Source organism: Rana temporaria, chromosome 1 (assembly GCF_905171775.1).
Source record: "Rana temporaria chromosome 1, aRanTem1.1, whole genome shotgun sequence".
NCBI lineage: Eukaryota > Metazoa > Chordata > Amphibia > Anura > Ranidae > Rana > Rana temporaria.
In genome coordinates this window covers 232,814,296-232,834,572 of record NC_053489.1, presented here as the reverse complement: position 1 = coordinate 232,834,572, position 20,277 = coordinate 232,814,296, and the positions used below count along the sequence as shown (strand labels likewise).

The window sequence follows — 20,277 nt, the reverse complement described above, 5'->3', positions numbered from 1 at the left end:
GATAGTGCAAAAAATTGTGTATAACACAACACCCAAATAACTGTGATGGGTAACAATATTAAACAGGTGATGAACAGTCCATAAACAGTGCTTAAGCTGTGTCAACAAATATATAATATATATATATATAATAATTTAAAAGTCCAAAAATTGAGAAAAGGGTGCTGATGTAGGTCCGCAGTGTGAGGTGAAAGGGGGATGGGTATCCAGTGATCCTTTTAAAATGAATGAGAATGTCCCCTTACCTTACTGCTGTAAGGTAACAGCATATAGATCCAACCACATTAGATGGTTAACCAGATAGGCTCTGATCCAGAAACGACAGGTCCTCCTTGGAAGTCTCGTCCCAGATTGATCAGTATCTCGCCCCAAAGGAATAAAGCATCGATAGTGTGATATCGTTTTTAAAGGAATAAAGCATCGATAGTGTGATATCGTTTTTAAAATTTTAATTCTCGTAAATAATAAACAAGGGTATTCACATTGTTAAAAATACAATTAGGCATGTAAAAAAGAAGGGGGGCAGTCTGTCGCCAACGTCACCTCCGATACCTCTCAGTGGTCTCATGCGCATTCGTCACTATCATGTGACTTCCTCAGGAGTAGGAAGTCACTACTCCTGAGGAAGTCACATGATAGTGACGAATGCGCATGAGACCACAGAGGTATCGGAGGTGACGTTGGCGACAGACTGCCCCCCTTCTTTTTTACATGCCTAATTGTATTTTTAACAATGTGAGTACCCTTGTTTATTATTTACGAGAATTAAAATTTTAAAAACGATATCACACTATCGATGCTTTATTCCTTTGGGGCGAGATACTGATCAATCTGGGACGAGACTTCCAAGGAGGACCTGTCGTTTCTGGATCAGAGCCCATCTGGTTAACCATCTAATGTGGTTGGATCTATATGCTGTTACCTTACAGCAGTAAGGTAAGGGGACATCCTCATTCATTTTAAAAGGATCACTGGATACCCATCCCCCTTTCACCTCACACTGCGGACCTACATCAGCACCCTTTTCTCAATTTTTGGACTTTTCAATTATTATTTATATATATATATATATATATATATATATATATATATATATATATATATATATATATATATATATATATATATATACATATATATACATATATATATATATATATATATATATATATATATATTTTTGTTGACACAGCTTAAGCCTTGTTTATGGACTGTTCATCACCTGTTTAATATTGTTACCCATCACAGTTATTTGGGTGTTGTGTTATACACAATTTTTTGCACTATCCATTACCTCATTTGTTAGTGTATTTTATCACATTAAGAGAAATGTGTGGAGTTATATGATTTGCACCAGTATTGTTCACTGATCATTTTTTTGTTTATGCTATTTTTGGTTATACTGTTCCTATTTTCAGTTATACCAATTTTCATTCCCTTCCCCCACTTGTCCATACACTTGCCCATCCACCACCCACTAGCGCAGCCAGGGCCGCTGTTAGAAGTCATGGGGCCCCGTACAGCCTACCTGATGGGGCCCCCTTTAATCCTGCCTTTAACCCCCCCCCCCCCCAGGCCACTACCCTGCCCTCACCTCTGCAGATTTGTCACTGTTTACATATGCACACGCGTTTATTGTGGCTTATCAGTACAGGGGGACAGCAACGGTTTTAAAAAAAAATGTAAAATTTTATTAACAATAATTTTTTACACTGTGTCTTTCATTTTTTTGTATCTCTTTTATTGTAGTGACAGTGACATGTCCCCTTTATGGAGAGATCTCAGGTCTATTAAACCCCATATCTGTCCTCTGGCCTCCAAAGCATCTGATCAAATGTAGATCGGTTTGATCACATGCTTGTTTAAGCCGGTCATTTCTTCTGGTTTCTGACGTCACACAGTGGGAGGAACTACTTCAGTTCCACTCACTGTGTCCCAGGAACTGGATGCCGCTACTTACATCATTAACAGGACCCCTGATTGCATTGGAGAGCCCAGTAAAGGCAGTGGCAGGATGGTGGTGGAACCCCCTTCAACTGACTGCCTGTAAAAGTAATCCAGGGGCTTCTTAGCCACTAAGATTACTTTTACTTTGTGCAGAATCGCTGGGGCTAAAGAATTATATCTTGATCATTGCTGTAGCGATGATCAAGATATCACCCTTACAATCCAGCATTGTACCAGTATGTTGCTGGTTAAAGGGGGGTGGTTGGGGGGCACATGTTTACTGCCTCCCAAATACAAGTGTAAAGCAGCATCTCACTTCATCTTCACCAGCATTATGAACAGGCAGCACAGTCAGCATGTGTTCGTTCTGGATCTGTCAGTGTCAAATGGCTTTTGGGTTCTGACTTTGGCTGTACTGTGTTACAAACATTAACCCAGTACAGCCATAACAAAGTAAGCACCCAACAGCAATATGACACACTGTGACAGATCCATTACAGAGCACATGCTGACTGTGCTCCCTGCAGGAGTATCATAATGCTGATAATCATAAGTTGCCATGCTGTGTGTAAGCGCCCATATACAGTGAGGAGTCTATCCTCTGTGCTCCACTCACTGTGTGTACTGCAGCCACGGTGTCCAAGTTCTTGCTCCCTTGCCAGCCACAGAGGAGCCTGTGCCTCACATCAGTCTCGGCAAGTTGGTAAGTCGTCACATGAGGACGGGAGGTGGAGCGGAGGCATCGTAGCATTACTCCGTCAGTGAAGGCAGTGTGCATCGGCATCTGGGACTAATTAAAAAGCAGAGCGATGTGCGGTGCGGTCTTATGTACATCCGCCCGAAATACAAAAAATAGTCCGACCACTGCGCTCACCTCCTGGGCCCCTCTGATGACCTGATGGGGCCCAGGAAAATGTAATTACACCCCCTTTTCTTAAGCGAGTACTAGCGGGAGACGGGGTGAAATTTAGAAAGCTCTATTTTTTAATAGCCAGAAATTAACTGTCAAGTTGCCCGGGCCCCCCTGTGGAGCTGCTGGGGGCCGGGCCCGGTACAACAGGGCTGCCTGTACTGCCCTATCAGCGGCCCTGAGCGCAGCACTACCTTCCCCATTAACAATTACGTATGGTCTGATACACCTTTCAGTGCCGCAGCTGTACCCTCACCCCTCCCCACTTCCCTTCCCCCCTTTTTTTTTTCTCCCCTGATAAGCGCGGTAATATTCACTTTTTTCATTAGGCCGATACGTATTCTACATATTTTTAGTAAAAAAAAAAAACGCAATAAGCGTTTAACAATTGGTTTGCGCAAAATGTATAGCGTTTACAAAATAGGGGATAGTGTTATGGCATTTTTATTAATATATATATATATATATATATATATATATATATATATATATATATATATATATATATATATATATATATTTTTTTACTACTAATGGTGGCGATCAGCGATTTTTTTCGTGCCTGCGACATTATGGCGGACACATCGTACAATTTTTACACATTTTTGGGACCATTGTCATTTTCACAGCAAAAAAAGCTATAAAAATGCATTGTTTACTGTGAGTTAACCACTAGGGGGCGCTGTAGGGGTTATGTGTGACCTCATATGTTTTTCTAACTGTAGGGGGGCGGGGCTGGACGTGTGACATCATTGATCGTGTTTCCCTATATCAGAGAACACACGATCAATGAAGCCGCCACTGTGACACACACCTCTCCCCGTTCTTCAGCTCCTGTGACCGATTGCGGGACACCGGCGACGATCGGGTCCCACGGCTGCGATCATGGAGCAAAGATTTTTATTTGTAATAAACTTTGTAATACCAGGCAATGCTTTTGCATTCAAAAGTCAATGCCACCTAAAACTGTAAGCATCCATTTTTGGTGGACACACAATGAATTTAATATCCCACCAGCAGTTCAGATCTCTCAGACACAGACCCTTAAATAAGGTAAACTTAACTTCTGTAAATAAAAAAAAAACATAGATAAAATTGCTACGAGCCATTTAATTTAAGTTAATGTGATTGAAAATGATCTCTCCATTTCACCCTGCAGTTGCTGTAATTTTCTAAAACTGTCAAAAAATTCATTTTAATATGACAACCTGGAGGCATTCATGCTCCTACAAATAAATTTCCAGCTTCTGTGAATAAATCACTGATTTTCATTGTGCCAAGTAAACACCAAGATACATGTAAGATGTTAGACATCCAGTACAAAAAGAATTTTGTTATGCAGTACTTTAAGGCTTGTTAAAACTTAACTATGGCTAAAATGTATAATCCTAAATTTATATATTGTATGTAAATTTTTTGTAGCATACTCCTCAATCTTGAAGTTTGTAAACTTAGTTTGTGAAGATCCCCACACTATGTGCATGTGAGGACAGGTCGAGGGGTAGGGTCAAGTCACGCTGTATGTGTCTATGGAGACATATAGCCTGCCTTGGGAGCAAGCCTGCACATCTGCCCCCCATTGCAAGCAGCTTGCTATGGGGACAGACACACAGGTGGAGAAGACAAGGGTGCTTGTAGGGGACCCCAGAAGGACAATGAGGGCCACGCCGTAAAATACCATTGCACAGAGCAAATAAGTATAACATTTTTTTTTTTTTTTTTTTAATAAGAAAAAAAATAAAAGAAGCCGAGTTTTCACAATCATGTTAATGCCGAAATTCTTCTACAGGGATGATTTGTACACTGCACAATGAAAACCATAGCATCATTAAACTATCGCAATGTAAGAGCTGGGTAAAATTAACAGACATACTTGCACAATTAGGTCATGAACCCATATTACTGTAAAATCCTGCATGGTTAAACACAAAATATAACAAAGGGCTTAAGATCAGTAAATAATTCTCACTGATTGAACAAAAGGCTTTCATCAGTCAGGCTAACCTGACAACAAATATTTGCAGAACAGTATCCATGCTAGAACAGCTACATGTAAGGCACACCTCGCTACGACATGGCTAAGGTTTGTCTTAAGCAGATTTTTCATGAATACAAGCATGTTCAATATTACATGCATACAAAAAAGGGATTTTTAATAACAGCTTACCTGAAAAATCCTTTTCTTGTAGTACATCACGGGACACAGAGCAGCATAGCCATTACATATGGGTTATATAGTGTACCTTCAGGTGATGGACACTGGCACTCTCCGACAGGAAGTTCCCTCCCTATATAACCCCCACTCATAGTGGGAGTACCTCAGTTTTGTAGCAAGCAATATGCATCCCAAAATTCCCCATAAGAGGGGTGGGAGCTCTGTGTCCCGTGATGTACTACAAGAAAAGGATTTTTCAGGTAAGCCGTTATTAAAAATCCCTTTTGCTTTATCGTACATCACGGGACACAGAGCAGCATAGCCATTACATATGGGATGTCCCCAAGCAATGCTCCATGAGGGGAGGGAGACAACCAGAAAAAAACAAACAGGAAGTGCCACCGGACAGGAGGAGGTTAAATTGCGGCCTGGAGGACCGCCTGCCCAAAAGCTGAATCAGCGTTCCTCCTAACGTCCATTTGATAAAACTTTGCAAATGTGTGGACAGACGACCAGGTCGCTGCCCTGCAGACCTGAGCCATAGGGACCTGGTGATACGCTGCCCAAGAGGCACTCAATGCTCTAGTGGAATGAGCCTTAACCGATAAGGGTGGACTTTTCCCCTTCAGGCCATAGGCCTGTATAATTGTCTGCCTAATCCACTTAGAAATAGTGGCTTTAGACGCTGCCTGGCCCTTCTTGGGCCCTTCTGGCAGAATGAATAAGACGTCAGTCTTACGAATCTGGGCTGTAGCTTCCAAGTAAATCTTTACAGCTCTAACTACATCCAAGGAATGTAGTAACCTCTCTTCCTTAGAAGGCGGCTTTGGAAAAAATGATGGAAGAATCACATCTTGATTAAGGTGAAAATTAGACACCACCTTAGGCAGGAAGGACGGAAGCGGCCGCAAAACGACCCTGTCCTTATGCAGTAATAAATAAGGTGCCTTACATGACAAGGCTGCCAACTCCGACACTCTTCTGGCGGATGCCATGGCCACCAGAAACACTAGTTTCCTAGTCAAAAGGACCAAAGGGATCGCGGACAAGGGCTCAAAAGGCTGCCTTTGCAAGGCCGATAGAACCAAATTTAGATCCCAAGGATACAGGGGAGCTTTAATCGGGGGATTCACCCGAATGACACCTTGTAAAAAGGATTTCATTAAAGAATGGGCAGCCAAAGGTCTCTGGAAGAAGACCGACAAGGCAGACACCTGCCCCTTGATTGTGCTGACCGCCAAACCTTTTTCCACTCCCAATTGTAAAAACTCCAGGATTCTCCCAATGGTATATTTGCGGGGATCCCATTTCCTGGTCTCACACCAGGTAATATAGGCCTTCCACACCCTATAGTATATTAACCTGGAAACTGGTTTCCTTGCGCTTATAAGGGTGGAAATGACCTGCCCTGAAAGGCCTCCGTTTCTGAGAATCAGGGACTCAGCCGCCAGGCCGTTAAATTTAGGGCCTGTAAGGCAGGATGGTAGAATGGCCCTTGTGAGAGGAGGTCCGGACGTAGAGGGAGGACCCAAGGCTCCTCTACCGTCATCCTTTTTATCAAGGAGTACCAAGGTCTTCGGGGCCACGCTGGGGCCACTAGAATCGCTGGCTTGCGTTCCCTTTGAATTCTGTGAAGAAGACGGGGTAGCATCCGTATTGGAGCGAAGGCATAGATTAGCGCAAACTGATGCCAAGGGCACACCAAGGCATCCGTCCCGCAGGCCAATGGATCCCTCGTTCGAGAGACAAACTTTGCTACTTTGGCATTGAAGCTGGACGCCATAACGTCCACCTCCGGAGTACCCCACTTCCGGCAAATGTCCTGGAACACTTCGGGGTGGAGGGACCACTCCCCTGGGGACATCTGTTGGAGGCTGAGGAAGTCCGCCTGCCAATTGTCCACCCCGGGGATAAAGATAGCTGAGATGCAGGGGACATGGGCTTCTGCCCATGAAAAGATCCGATCTACCTCCCTCTGGGCTGCCTGACTCCTGGTGCCGCCCTGGTGGTTTATATAAGCCACGGCAGTGGCATTGTCGGATTGTACCCTTACTCGGGAGCCCTGCAGAATCTCCGTCCAGCCCAAAAGAGCCAACCGAGCTGCTCGGATCTCTAAGACATTTATGGGTAGGGCTGATTCTGCCCTTGACCATTTCCCCTGTAGGGTTAAATCGTCTAGGACTGCACCCCAGCCCGATAGGCTGGCATCCGTGGTTACTATCCTCCATGAGGGGGGACTGAACGATCTTCCTTTCAGAAGATTTTTTGTGACTAGCCACCAACACAGACTCTGCCTTACCGCATAGGGAAGAGAAATGGGAAGATCCAAGGCCTGGAGTCTTTTGTCCCAGGCCGTGAGAATTGCTCTCTGTAGCCTTCGAGAATGGATCTGGGCATAGGGCACTGCCTCGAAGGTGGCCACTAGCTTTCCCAACAGGCGCATGCAGAGGCGTATAGATGGCCTTGTGCTGCTTAAGACTACCTGGATTAATTCCCTTATCGAGTCTACTTTGGACTGGGGCAGGAAGATCCGTTGTCGTCTTGTATCTAAAATTAGACCTAGATACTCCAACCTTCTTGTGGGCTGTAAGGCCGATTTGTCCCGGTTTAGAACCCAACCCAGGGACTCTAGGCAGTTTACTACTAGCAACACTGCCTGATTTAAGCCGGCCGCTGAGTGGCCGACTACCAGAAGATCGTCTAAGTAGGCCATGACCAGAATGCCCTGTTCCCTTAGGATGGCCAACACAGGGGCCAGGATTTTCGTAAAAACCCGAGGGGCCGTGGCTAGTCCGAACGGAAGGGCCACGAACTGATAATGCCGATGGTTTAGGGCAAAACCTAGAAACCTGTAATGGCCTGGGAAAATCGGAACGTGAAGGTACGCGTCCTTTATATCGATGGAGGCCAAGAACTCCCTTCCTTGAAGGGCGGCCACCACCGAGCGAATGGACTCCATTCGAAAGGACCGGACTCTTAAAAAGCGGTTTAATGACTTTAGGTCCAGTATAGGCCTGACGTCGCCGTTTGGCTTTGGGACAATGAAGAGGTTTGAGTAAAACCCTTGTCCTTGCTCCCCTGCTGGTACTTCCATAATCACTCCTTGAGATAGGAGTCGCTCTAGGGCGGACAGAAGTGATGCCTGCTTTTGAGGGTCGCCTGGAAGTCTTGACGCTTGAAAGTGAGGAGGGGGGAACTCCCGAAACTCCAGCTTGTACCCCTGAGTCACTGAGGACAGAACCCATTGGTCGGTAACTTTGGCCCCCCACAACTCCGAGAAGAACCGGAGTCTTCCCCCCACCCGAGAGAGTGGGGCGCCCCTTCACAAGGCTGCCTTAGGGGCAGCCTTAACCGGCTTACGGTTCCATGGTCTCTTGTTCCCTGCAGCTTGCCCCTGTGACCTGTTTGCAGCTGCGCGTCCAGGAGGCCGTCGATACTGCCTAGAGAATGAGGGCCCTGGGACTGGAGAGGTTGGACGCTTAAAAGAGGGACCCCGGAACCTTTTCTTAACCGGCAAGAGGGTGCTCTTACCACTAGAGATCTTTTGTATATATTTGTCAAGATCTTCTCCAAACAATCTTTCTCCCTGAAAGGAGAATCCAGTAAGGAGTTTCTTGCAGGGGGTTTCTGCAGACCAGTTTTTCAACCAAAGCAATCTCCTCATATGAACCAAAAATAGGGATAAGCGAGAAGCTTGTTGGATCGAATCCTTGATTGCGTCTACCGCGAAACATAAGGCCCTAGGTAGGTCAGCCAGATCCTGAGCTTGTTGGGCTGGGAGGTCCTTTAGGGCCTGCTTTGCTTGGTCTTTTAAAGCCTGGCAGACGCCAATGACGGCTACAGCCGGCTGGACCACTGCCCCCGCTGTGGCAAAGGATGCCTTCAATAAGGTCTCAAGCCTTTTATCCACAGGGTCTTTAAACATGTGGATATTGTCTACTGGACATGTTAAAGACTTATTGACACATGAGATGGCTGCGTCCACAGTAGGGACAGCCCATTTCTTTGAAAACTCTTCCTCTAAGGGGTACATGACTGCGAACCTTTTGGGAGGCAGAAAAATCCTGTCCGGCTTAGCCCAGTCCTGAAAAATCAGGTCCTTTAACAAAGGATGTACCGGGAATACCAAATTGGCTTGGGGCGCTTTCAGGGAGCCCAATGAGGATACCGCGGAGGCCAGAGGCTGAGGCACAGGTATCTTAAAAGCCAACCGCACCATATCCGTTAGGGACTGAACCCACAGTCTTTCTGCGTGAGAAGCTGAAAAAGGTTCCTCTATTGTAGAATCCTCAAAACCTAAATGGTCAAGGTGATCCTGAGTCTGGTCTCCTTGATCTTCCAATTCGTCAGCGGAGAGGATATCCTCCTCCAGAGACTCAGACCTGGGAGACGGGGATCTAACCCGCTTCTTCCCTGCCAAAGATGCCGTAATTAGAGCGGCCATCCTCCTTTCCAATCCACCCAAGGTGGAGGCTAACATCTCTTCCGTCACATAGGAAGGAGCTGGTTGAGTAGGGCCAGCCGTAGCACCTAGCAACCCTGATGGCTCACCTAGGACAACAACCTCCGGGCATTCCGGAGCAGTAGGGGCCGCTGGATTTTGGATATCCTCAGAGCCTGATGGAGAACCCTTTGGTCTTTTAACCGTCTTAGCGTTTTTAGCGCTACCTGCACCCTTAGGAGCCATAATATACAAATTCTGAGGCACTCCGCTAGTATACAACTGACTGTAATAGCTGGAGGAAATACACATATAATCAAATAAATGTGAAACAATAGGATAGGGTAATGTTAGAGGGACTCCAAACCTCCCATAACCTATAAAAAAGGAAAATCAATACTGAGCCCCAAGGGCTTCAACTACCAGTCTGGTATTGACCCCCCAATGCTGGGCTAGGTGAGCACCCCTAAGTGTTCAAAGGCGCTGCTTAGTACACAGGCTTTGAATGCAAACTTTTAAGCCAGAGGCTCCTTTAGTAAGGTGTACTTCCAACAACTGCCACCGGGTGTCACTGTGCCAGAAAGCTCTGTCAAACCTTCCTATGCTGTAGCCAGCATCGCTGCTCCGTGTCCCTTCACAGACTGAGCAGCAGCAGCCTACTAGCCCAGCCAGGGGAACTATACCTGTGTGCTTTGAGCCATCCCGTTTGAAAACTTTGTGGTTCTCCTTTGCCCATGCACAGAGGCATAAATAGGCTGCCCAAGAATCCCCTGTAGGAAGCCTACTGACAAACCAAGTTCCGTAGGCCCCCTGCTTACCTTTCCACGCCGCAGGGTATTGCTCTGCAAGAGGCCCAATCTTCCCCCTTCACCGTGGGTATGGTCATAGACCTTCAGGGACCGGGGTCTTAAAAGAACACCACACACCTGGACCTATACAGCACCACTGGCAACAGGTATTCTCTAGGTATAGAAACCAGACCTGGAACCCAGGGTCCAGCCCTCCAAGGAGAGGCATTATAGGCAAAACCCCATCCACGAATTGGGGCCCGGGTACCGTCCACTTTGGCTATGAAGCACCTTGGACGGATCCGGTCAGCTGGCCCTGGTCCCAAGGACTACTACAGGCACAGCCTCAACGTGCACCAACACCTAAGACACTGGCGAAAAAACTGAGGTACTCCCACTATGGGTGGGGGTTATATAGGGAGGGAACTTCCTGTCGGAGAGTGCCAGTGTCCATCACCTGAAGGTACACTATATAACCCATATGTAATGGCTATGCTGCTCTGTGTCCCGTGATGTACGATAAATAAAAAAGGATTTTTATAAACAGCTTACCTGTAAAATGCTTTTCTCGTAGTACATCACGGGACACAGAGCGGGATAGTAATTACTATGTGGGTTATAGAGTCTACCTTCAGGTGATGGACACTGGCACTCTCAGACAGAAAGTTCCTCCCTATATAACCCCCTCCCCTAAGGGAGTACCTCAGTTTTGTAGCAAGCAATATTACTCCCAATTTTCCCCAAGAGGGGTGGGTGCTCTGTGTCCCGTGATGTACTACGAGAAAAGGATTTTACAGGTAAGCCGTTTATAAAAATCCCTTTTTCTCTATCATACATCACGGGACACAGAGCGGCATAGTAATTACTATGTGGGATGTCCAAAAGCAATGCCAAATGAGGGGAGGGAGAGTTAAAGAAGGATCAGAGGTGCCACCGAGCGCAGGGATCTCAAAGAGCGGCCTGCAAGACAGCCTGCCCAAAGGCCAGGTCCCCGCACCTCCCCACGTCCAGCTGATAAAACTTCGCGAACGTGTGGACTGATGACCAGGTAGCCGCCCTACACACTTGGGCCATGGAAACCTGGTGCTGTACTGCCCAAGAAGTCCCCAATGCTCTCGTAGAATGAGCTTCAATAGAAGCCGGAGACTCCTTACCCTTCAGGCCATAGGCCTGAGCGATCATCTCCCGAACCCATCTGGCTAAGGTGGCTTTCGATGCCGCCTGCCCCTTCTTGGGCCCATCTGGCAGAATGAATAAAGAATCTGTCTTTCTAATCTCTGCCGTAGCCTTTAACCACTTCCAGACCTGCGCACTACGATGTACGTCCTCTTTTTAAAGATGGATATCTCGGTAACGGCAGCAGCTGCTGCCACAACCGAGGTATCCATCTTTAGTGTGAGCGGTCCTGTACACGATAACGGCGGTCTTCGCGGCGGATTCGCCGCGAGATCGCCGTTATCGGTGGCGGGAGAGGGCCCCCCCTCCCGCGCCCTCCGCCGCTTACCGGAGCCGTCGGTAGCGGCGGAGGAGATCGGGTGCGCTCGGCTGCTGACTGGGGACGCGACTGAAGGAAAAATCTCCTTCACCCGTCCCCATAGCTCTGCTGGGCGGAAGTGACGTCAAAACGTCAGTCCCGCCCAGCCTCTTAAAGAAACATTTTTTTATTTTGTCATTTGAAAAAATGACAGTTTCAATTTTTTTTTTCTTGCATTTTAGTCTAAATATGAGATGTGAGGTCTTTTTGACCCCAGATCTCATATTTAAGAGGACCTGTCATGCTTTTTTCTATTACAAGGGATGTTTACATTCCTTATAATAGCAATAAAAGTGATCAAATTTATTTTATTTTTTTTTCAGTGTAAAAAGTAATAAAATAAATAAAAATAAATAACAAAAACAATTTTTTTTTTAAAGCGCCCCGTCCCGACGAGCTCGCGCGCAGAAGCGAATGCATACGCGAGTAGTGCCTGCATATGAAAACGGTGTTCAAATCACACAAGTGAGGTATCGCCGCGATCGTTAGAGCGAGAGCAATAATTCTAGCCCTAGACCTACTCTGTAGCTCAAAAAATGCAACCTATAGAATTTTTTAAACGTTGCCTATCGAGATTTTTAAGGGTAAAAGTTTGACGCCATGCCACGAGCGGGCGCAATTTTTAGACATGTTGGGTATCATTTTACTCGGCGTAACATTATCTTTCACAATATATAAAAAAATTGGGCCAAATTTATTGTTGTCTTATTTTTTAATTCAAAAAAGTGAATTTTTTCCAAAAAAAGTGCGCTTGCAAGACCGCTGCGCAAATACGGTGTGACAAAAAGTATTGCAATGACCACTTTTTTATTCTCTAGGGTGTTAGAAAAAAAATATATAATGTTTGGGGGTTTTAAGTAATTTTCTAGCAGAAAAAACAGTTTTAGTCTTGCAAACACCAAATCTGAAAAACAACTAAGGTCTGGAAGTGGTTAAATAGACTTTTACAGCTCTTACCACATCTAAGGTATGTAGTAATTTCTCTTTCCCCGAACTAGGTCTGTGGAAAAAAGACGGGAGAACCAGATCCTGGTTCAAATGAAAATTTGAGACTACTTTGGGCAAAAAAGTAGATAGAGGTCGGAGCACGACCCTGTCATTATGAATTATCAAGTAGGGTTCCTTACAGGATAAAGCTGCCAACTCCGATACCCTCCTGGCCGATGCCATGGCCACCAAGAAAACTAATTTCCTGGACAGCAAGACCAAAGGTATTTGACCTAAGGGTTCAAAGGGCTGCTTCTGAAGGACTGATAGGACTCAATTTAAGTCCCACGGACATAAGGGGAGTCTAATCGGAGGATTAATCCGTAGAGCTCCCTGTAAAAAGGTTTTTATCAGAGAATGCGTGGCTAATGGTCTTTGAAAAAGCACCGATAAGGCCAAAACCTGGCCCCTAAGGGAGCTGACAGCTAGCTTCATGTCTAGTCCCCGCTGTAAAAACTCCAAGATTCTGCCAATAACAAACTTACGAGGATGCCATTTTCTGGCCTCACACCAGGCAACGTAAGTTTTCCACACCCTGTAGTATATCTGCCTAGAAACTGGTTTTCTGGCGCTGATTAGGGTAGCAAGTACTGACTTCGACACACCTCTTTTCCTTAAAGTGGAAGTAAACCCTCCTATTATTTTCAGCCAAGGAAGCTGCCATCTTGGCCTCTGTTTAATCTGCAACTGCCACAATGCTGCACATGTGATCAGTTATGAAACCAGCCATTGGATGGTTTGACAGTTTGGTTGAGAGCACAAGCAAATGTGACATCTAGCATTTCCGGCATGCCGGGAATGTTAACTGTTTTTTTAAACTATCAAATAGATGGGTTTACTTCCGCTTTAAGACAAAGGATTCAGCCGCCAAGCCGTCAAACTTAGTGACTGTAAGGCAGGGTGGAATATCGGCCCCTGGGACAGAAGGTCTGGCCACAAAGGTAGAGGCCATGGGTCCCCGATTGACATCTTGACAATCAGGGAGTACCAAGACCTTCGGGGCCACGCCGGGGCTATTAAGATTACAGGTTTTCCCTCCATCCTGATCCGGTGCAGGAGCCGGGGCAACAGTTGTAATGGTGGGAAGGCATAAATTAGGGAAAAACAATGCCAAGGACATACCAGGGCATCCGTCCCGCAAGCCCATGGGTCCCTTGTCCGGGAAACAAACCTGGGCAACTTTGTGTTTAACCTGGATGCCATCAGGTCCACGTCCGGAGCACCCCATCTTTGGCAGATGGTCCGGAAAATTTCGGGGTGGAGCGACCACTCCCCCAGGAATAATTGCTGGCGGCTGAGATAATCTGCTCGCCAATTCTCTATGCCGGGTATGAATACTGCCGACAGGCACGGTATGTGAGCTTCTGCCCAGACGAAGATCTGATCCACCTCCCTTTGGGCTGACCGACTCCTCGTGCCCCCCTGGTGATTTATATATGCCACGGCCGTGGCATTGTCCGACTGCACCCTGACCGGGGATCCCTGCAATCTGGTCGTCCAGGCCCTTAGTGCCAACCGAACCGCCCAAATCTTCAAAAGATTGATAGGCATGCGACTCTCCGTGCTTGACCATACCCCCTGCTGGGATAAGTCCGCTAGGATGGCCCCCCATCCTTTTAGGCTGGCGTTGGTTGTTACTACTTCCCAAGATACTGGATTGAAGGATCTTCCCTTCTTCAGGTTCTGGGGTGTTAACCACCAGCAGAGGCTTCCCCTGACTGACGGGACGAGCATCATGGGGCAATCCAGGGACTGAACCTTCCGGTTCCACCTTGACAGGATCGCGCTCTGCAATCTCCTTGAGTGAAATTGAGCGTAGGGTACTGCCTCGAAGGTTGCCACCATTTTCCCCAGCAGCTGCATGCAGAGGCGAACAGTTGGTTTTTGCCTGCTTAGCAACGACTGAATGGTCAATCTCAGGGAATCGATCTTTGCCTGAGGCAAGAAAACTCTCTGCTGGGTTGTATCGAGACGTAAACCCAAGTAATCCAGGCTTGTGGTTGGATGCAGGGCAGACTTGGCCTGGTTTATGACCCAACCTAGGGCCTCTAAATATTGAATGGTGGTTTGGACTGCTCGCTCTAAGCTGGGAGCCGAGTGGTCTATCAGTAACAAGCTGTCCAGATATGCCAAAATTTGGATACCACGGGTCCTTAAGTTTGCCAACACCGGCGCCAGGACCTTTGTGAAGACCCTTGGGGCTGTGGCCAGGCCGAATGGCAATGCCACAAATTGAAAATGGTGCTGACCTACCATGAACGGTAAGAACTTGTGGTGACCTGGGTATATCGGGATGTGGAGATATGCGTCTTTGACGTCTATGGACGCTAGTAAATCTCCCCCCTGCAGAGATGCGGTTACTGAACGAATGGACTCCATCCGAAAGGTCCGAACCACTAAAAACTTGTTTAACCGCTTTAGGTCTAAAATCGGCCTGACATCGCCGTTTGGTTTTGGGATTATGAATAAATTTGAGTAGAACCCCAGACCTTGTTCTTGAGTGGGCACCCGCACAATTACTCTTTGGGCCAAAAGATGGTCTAGGGATGCCAATAGCGAGGCCCTTTTTTCTGGGTCGCTCGGCAAGTTTGACCTTAAAAAGTGAGGCGGGGGGATTTCTCGAAATTCCAACCGGTAAACGGAGGCTACTGTGGAGAGAACCGACTTGTCGGAGACTCCTTTTTCCAGACTTCTGAATATAGCTGGAGTCTTCCCCCCCACCCAAGAGGATGGGGGCGCCCCTTCACAAGGACGACTTTGGGGCAGGTTTACCCTGCTTACGCACCCAGGGTCTCTTGTTTTTGGAAAACTGGCCCTGTGACTTGTTGTCATTATTGGGTCTAGTTGGCGGCCGTCGATACTGCCTAGAACTAGAGGACCCTGGTACAGGTGATGCTGGACGCTTAAAAGTGGGGCCCCTGAACCGTTTCTTTACCGGCAAAAGAGTACTTTTCCCACTTGTTATCCTTTGTATATATTTGTCCAAGTCTTCACCGAATAACCTTTCGCCATGAAAGAGAAAGCCTGTCAAAAGTTTTTTGCAAGGAGTCTCGGCTGACCAGTTCTTCAGCCATAGAAGCCTGCGCATATGCACAAGAAACATCCTTTATCGCATCAACTGCAAAACAAAGAGCTCTAGGTAAGTCAGCTAGCTCCTGAGCTTGTTGGGCTGGAATGTCCCTTAAGACTTGTTTAGCTTGGTCCTTCAGGGCCTGCCACACGCCAATGGCTGCCACAGTCATTCTTTTAGGTGGAATAAAGATTCTATCAGGCCGAGCCCATTCCTTATACATAAGCTCCTCTAGGAGAGGATGGACCGGAAAGAAAGTGTCTCTCTTCCAGTCCCCCCAGAGTGGTAGCCAGAACCTCTTCTGTCACAAATACAGGGGCTGGCTGAACCGGGCCTGCTACAGCACCAGGTACCTGATCCTCCCCGACGTTATGCTCAGGATCCTCAGGGAGTGGGGTTGCTGCTGAGGCCTGGCCTAGGTCCTCTGAGCTAGATGGGGATCCCTTAGACTTTTTTGCGGATTTTGCCGCTTTGGAGCCCGACCCCTTGGGAGCCATTTGGTCAAATGCCAGGTACTCCCCTAAAATCCAGCAGGAAACCTGGCCAAAAAGTATTCCCTTATGTAGTGAGGAACCAACTACTTGGGAAACTTTGTGGAGCTGCCTATGGGCTAAAGCTTCCACCAAACCACCTGGTACTAAAGCGACCTGTTTTGGGGGGGGAGGAGGCTTAAAGGCAGGTACTTCTACACAATATGTTCAGATTTGGGCTTTCTAGCCCCTGAACTGATGCACTCAGGGCACCCGGGTCCACCAACCTGACGACTCCTAAGAGTAAACGAGGTGTCTCTTCCCAGCACCGCGCGCTCTGTGTCTCACCACTTGCCGCCATCCGTCGACACTGCGCTGTATGAAGGGACGCTGAACGTGTCCGTTCTGCTCCGCCACGTCACGCCGCGCTGCGCCTACTAAACCACGTGCACCCGCGCGCGCGCGAGAGCGGATCGTGGCGGACGCCGTAGCAGCAGCTTGGAATGAAGACACACGCTACAGGGGGGACCCAAGGAACACCCAAGCCAAACAAAACCATGTTTTTCCAGGCCAGTAAACTCCTTTTTTCGGCTTTTAAAACTTTAAATGCATCTAGTACCTGTTGCCCACAGATCACCAGCACCAGATAGGGGAGAAGTATGAGATATACAAACACAACCAACCTGTCTCAACAGACATAGTGGCAGTAATGCCCATGCATAGCAGCATAATGTAGGCTTACCCATACTCCCCTTACTTGGAGAACCTGCTGACGGACCAAGTCCCGCAGATCCTCCACTTACCTGTCCACGCTGCAGGGTATTGCCAAAGGCAAGAGGCCCAGCCTTCACCCTTCACCGTGGGCTTTGTTAACAACCTTCAGGGACTGGGGTCCATAGCAGGTCACCGCTCCCCTGGACCCATATAGCATCCTGGCAACAGATAAAACATTTGGCCCTTTATTACTGACCAATGCTTTGGAACCCAGGATCCAGCACTCAATGAGAAGCATTATAGGCAAGACCCCGTCTTCCACTGGGGCCCGGGTACCGTCCACTTCGGCTATGAAGCACCTTGGACGGATCCGGTTTAGACAGCTTTAACTCAGCCACAAAGGACCTAGCATAGCTTCACAATGTGACCAACACCTAAAGACACTGGCAAAAAAAACTGAGGTACTCCCTTAGGGGAGGGGGTTATATAGGGAGGAACTTCCTGTCTGAGAGTGCCAGTGTCCATCACCTGAAGGTAGACTCTATAACCCACATAGTAATTACTATGCCGCTCTGTGTCCTGTAATGTATGATAGAGAAATAGATAATTTTTTTGGGTGTAAAGAGGACTGCTCCGTTTTTTGTTTTTTTTTTTGTTTTACAAACCTTCTGCAGCATAATGCTGTACGTTCCAGTGAGCTTCAAACCTCTAGTGAAATATAGTGCGTTCATCCATCCCAAAACCAAGGCAAACACCATTACAGCCAGGTAAGCCTCAATGCCAGCCAAGTACAGGGCAGCCGTGACAATGATAAGTACCGAATATATGAAGCTGAAGGTAGAAAGACAGAAATAGGAAAAATCAGTAAGATTATGCTTAAATGTTGCAAGTAGAAATATTGGCAGTCTAATACTTTACAGGTATCACTTTGGTGACTAATAGATACAAGTACATCAGATTTTGTCAACAATAGATCATGTTATACCACACTAGGAAACAAGCCTAGCACAGGTTTCTAATATAGGAAAGGAAAACTTACTAAAGCAGTTGGAAGGATCCATCTATAAACAAGGAATTTACACCCGGACACTTCTTCATAAACAGGTCTTTTAGCTTAAAGAAACAAATAAGACACAGGATTTAGTCTTTTTGGGGTGCTGATATTTTAGGTAAATATTAAACACTTAGGTCCACACATGGAAATCACACCTTTCCCCCCCACATAAAGCTTCCATTGAATGTGCCTCACCTCCCACCCACTCTGGTCTTCACACTGCAGGTAAGAGACCCACAAACCAATTCATAGTACTAAAAAATAAAACACATAAAGGAATGCAACCCCAAGCAATCAATGATCACTTATCTCTCATCTTCTACGATTATATGAAAAATGTGAATATAAAAATGTAGTTACACTTTTCATTTTTCCAAGCTACAGTGATGCGAATCAAAGACAAGAAGAAGCATGGGAAAAATGCAAGAAGAAGTTCTAAAAGAGTGCAAGCCATGGGCAGCGGTCCGAATCGCATGCTTGTGCAATGACACAGGTCCTTTGCATGACAGCCTCCCATCCCCCTTTTATCACAATCCCATTCTTACTCCCTCAGTCCCACTACATATCACAATAACCCCTTCACAGGGGTGTCCCCTGTCTCCCTTTACAGCTCTGTCCCACCCACAACAGTGTCCTATGCCTGACCCTTCAACATCACAGCCCCTGTAGGTCTTTCCCCCTTCACATCACAGCCCCCCTTCATAACAGAGCTCCCCTGCAGCTCTGCCCCCCACATCACACCACAGCTCTGTCCCCACTTCACACCACAGCGTCCCTCCTGCAACTCTACCCCCCACTTTACAACCAAGCCCCCCGCAGCTCTGCCCCCCACTTCACAGCCAACTGCAGCCCAGTCCCCCACGGCACACCACAGCCTCTTGCAGCACTCCCCCCCCCCCCCCACTTTTCAGCTCCCTGCAGTTCTTCCGCCTAATTGACAGCCCCCTGCAGCTCTGCCCCTTTACTCTCCTAACTTTACACAGATGTACAGCAGAGTGGAGAGCTGGAGGAATGACAGCTCCTTATAGACTTTCATATTAATAAGCTGATGATTGCTTGCTAGGACCACCTAGGACCACCATGCATCCTAGCAACCAATGGCCGGCTGTTTAACTTAAAAAGTTACATCTGGCAGCTTCTGCTCCCTCTTTCCATCCAGAACTGTCTCAAGCTCTGTGCTCTGCTGTGAGAATGACAATGCCAGGGCTGTGGGAAAAAGCAGAAGCTAAATGGCGGGCCCATGGAACCGCTACCCGGCCCACAATTTAGTGATGCCTGTCGAAGGGAAGCCACATGGTCCCTGTGGAGCATGGTCGAGAGTTACCCATTGTGACCCCTGCAACCCCTAAAGCTTTGCCAGTGCTAGCAAGTAAAATGTGGGTGAAAAATCGCTTGAACACAAGAGGTTCTCTTCACCCACCATTTTTGAGGAGTTAACTACCTTTCATTGCTCACCAAAGAGATGAACCAATCATCAGCCTAACTTAATACGTGTAAGCTCTTTCAAACACAAATATACCATTACATACACACACACACACACACACACACACACACACATATATATATATATATATATATATATATATATATATATATATATATATATATATATATTTACTTATTTTTAAATAAAGGCATATAAACAGTACTTACATTGGAAAAAAAGAAAAATACTCCTGTAACAAGTGTAAGAAGCTCTCCTGCTAGCCGTAGATAATCCGTTGTGGTCTTGTATGGGTAGGGTGGCTAACAAAAGAAAATATACGTCTTAGTTATGAGGGAGAGGAATACAGGGAGAGAAAAAGAGTGGTTAAAAGGAAGTAGTAGGAGAGGACAGGGCAAAGCAAAAGGCCTCATCTAGGGTATGCAGTTGAATTTTGGGCACCAGTTCACAAAAATAAACTGGAACTGGAGTGAGCAATGCATGTACAGTTTGTACAAATATCCAATTTCCATGTGTAAATGTGAGCCTTCCATAACAAGGTTACATGCAAAAGTGATAATAGGTGCCTTAAAAGTGTTTGTAACCCAAAAATGTTATATTCCTGATATGTACCATGTACTTGTTTTCAAAAGTATCCTGTTCTCTTTGTATTTCTTCCTTTGTGTGAAATGCATGGCAATCTAGCCAGTCCCTCTGTTTCCTATTGCAAACTGACCACGCTAGGAATGAGCACAGCCATTCCAGCACGGTCAGGTTTCTG

At 46.7% G+C, this 20,277-nt stretch overlaps 1 protein-coding gene across 3 annotated transcripts in view; it reads right to left on the bottom strand.

Moving 5' to 3' along the window:
- TRPV4 (transient receptor potential cation channel subfamily V member 4) overlaps nt 1–20,277 on the bottom strand; it is a 139,846-nt gene that overhangs the window by 14,390 nt on the left and 105,179 nt on the right. For all 3 annotated transcript variants that reach the window (XM_040351657.1, XM_040351666.1, XM_040351675.1), the window contains 3 exons: nt 19,727–19,819; nt 18,056–18,129; nt 17,682–17,847 (listed from right to left, as the gene is read on the bottom strand). In XM_040351657.1, coding sequence (XP_040207591.1) covers nt 17,682–17,847; nt 18,056–18,129; nt 19,727–19,819 — 333 coding nt within the window. The remainder of the gene's footprint in view (nt 1–17,681; nt 17,848–18,055; nt 18,130–19,726; nt 19,820–20,277) is intronic.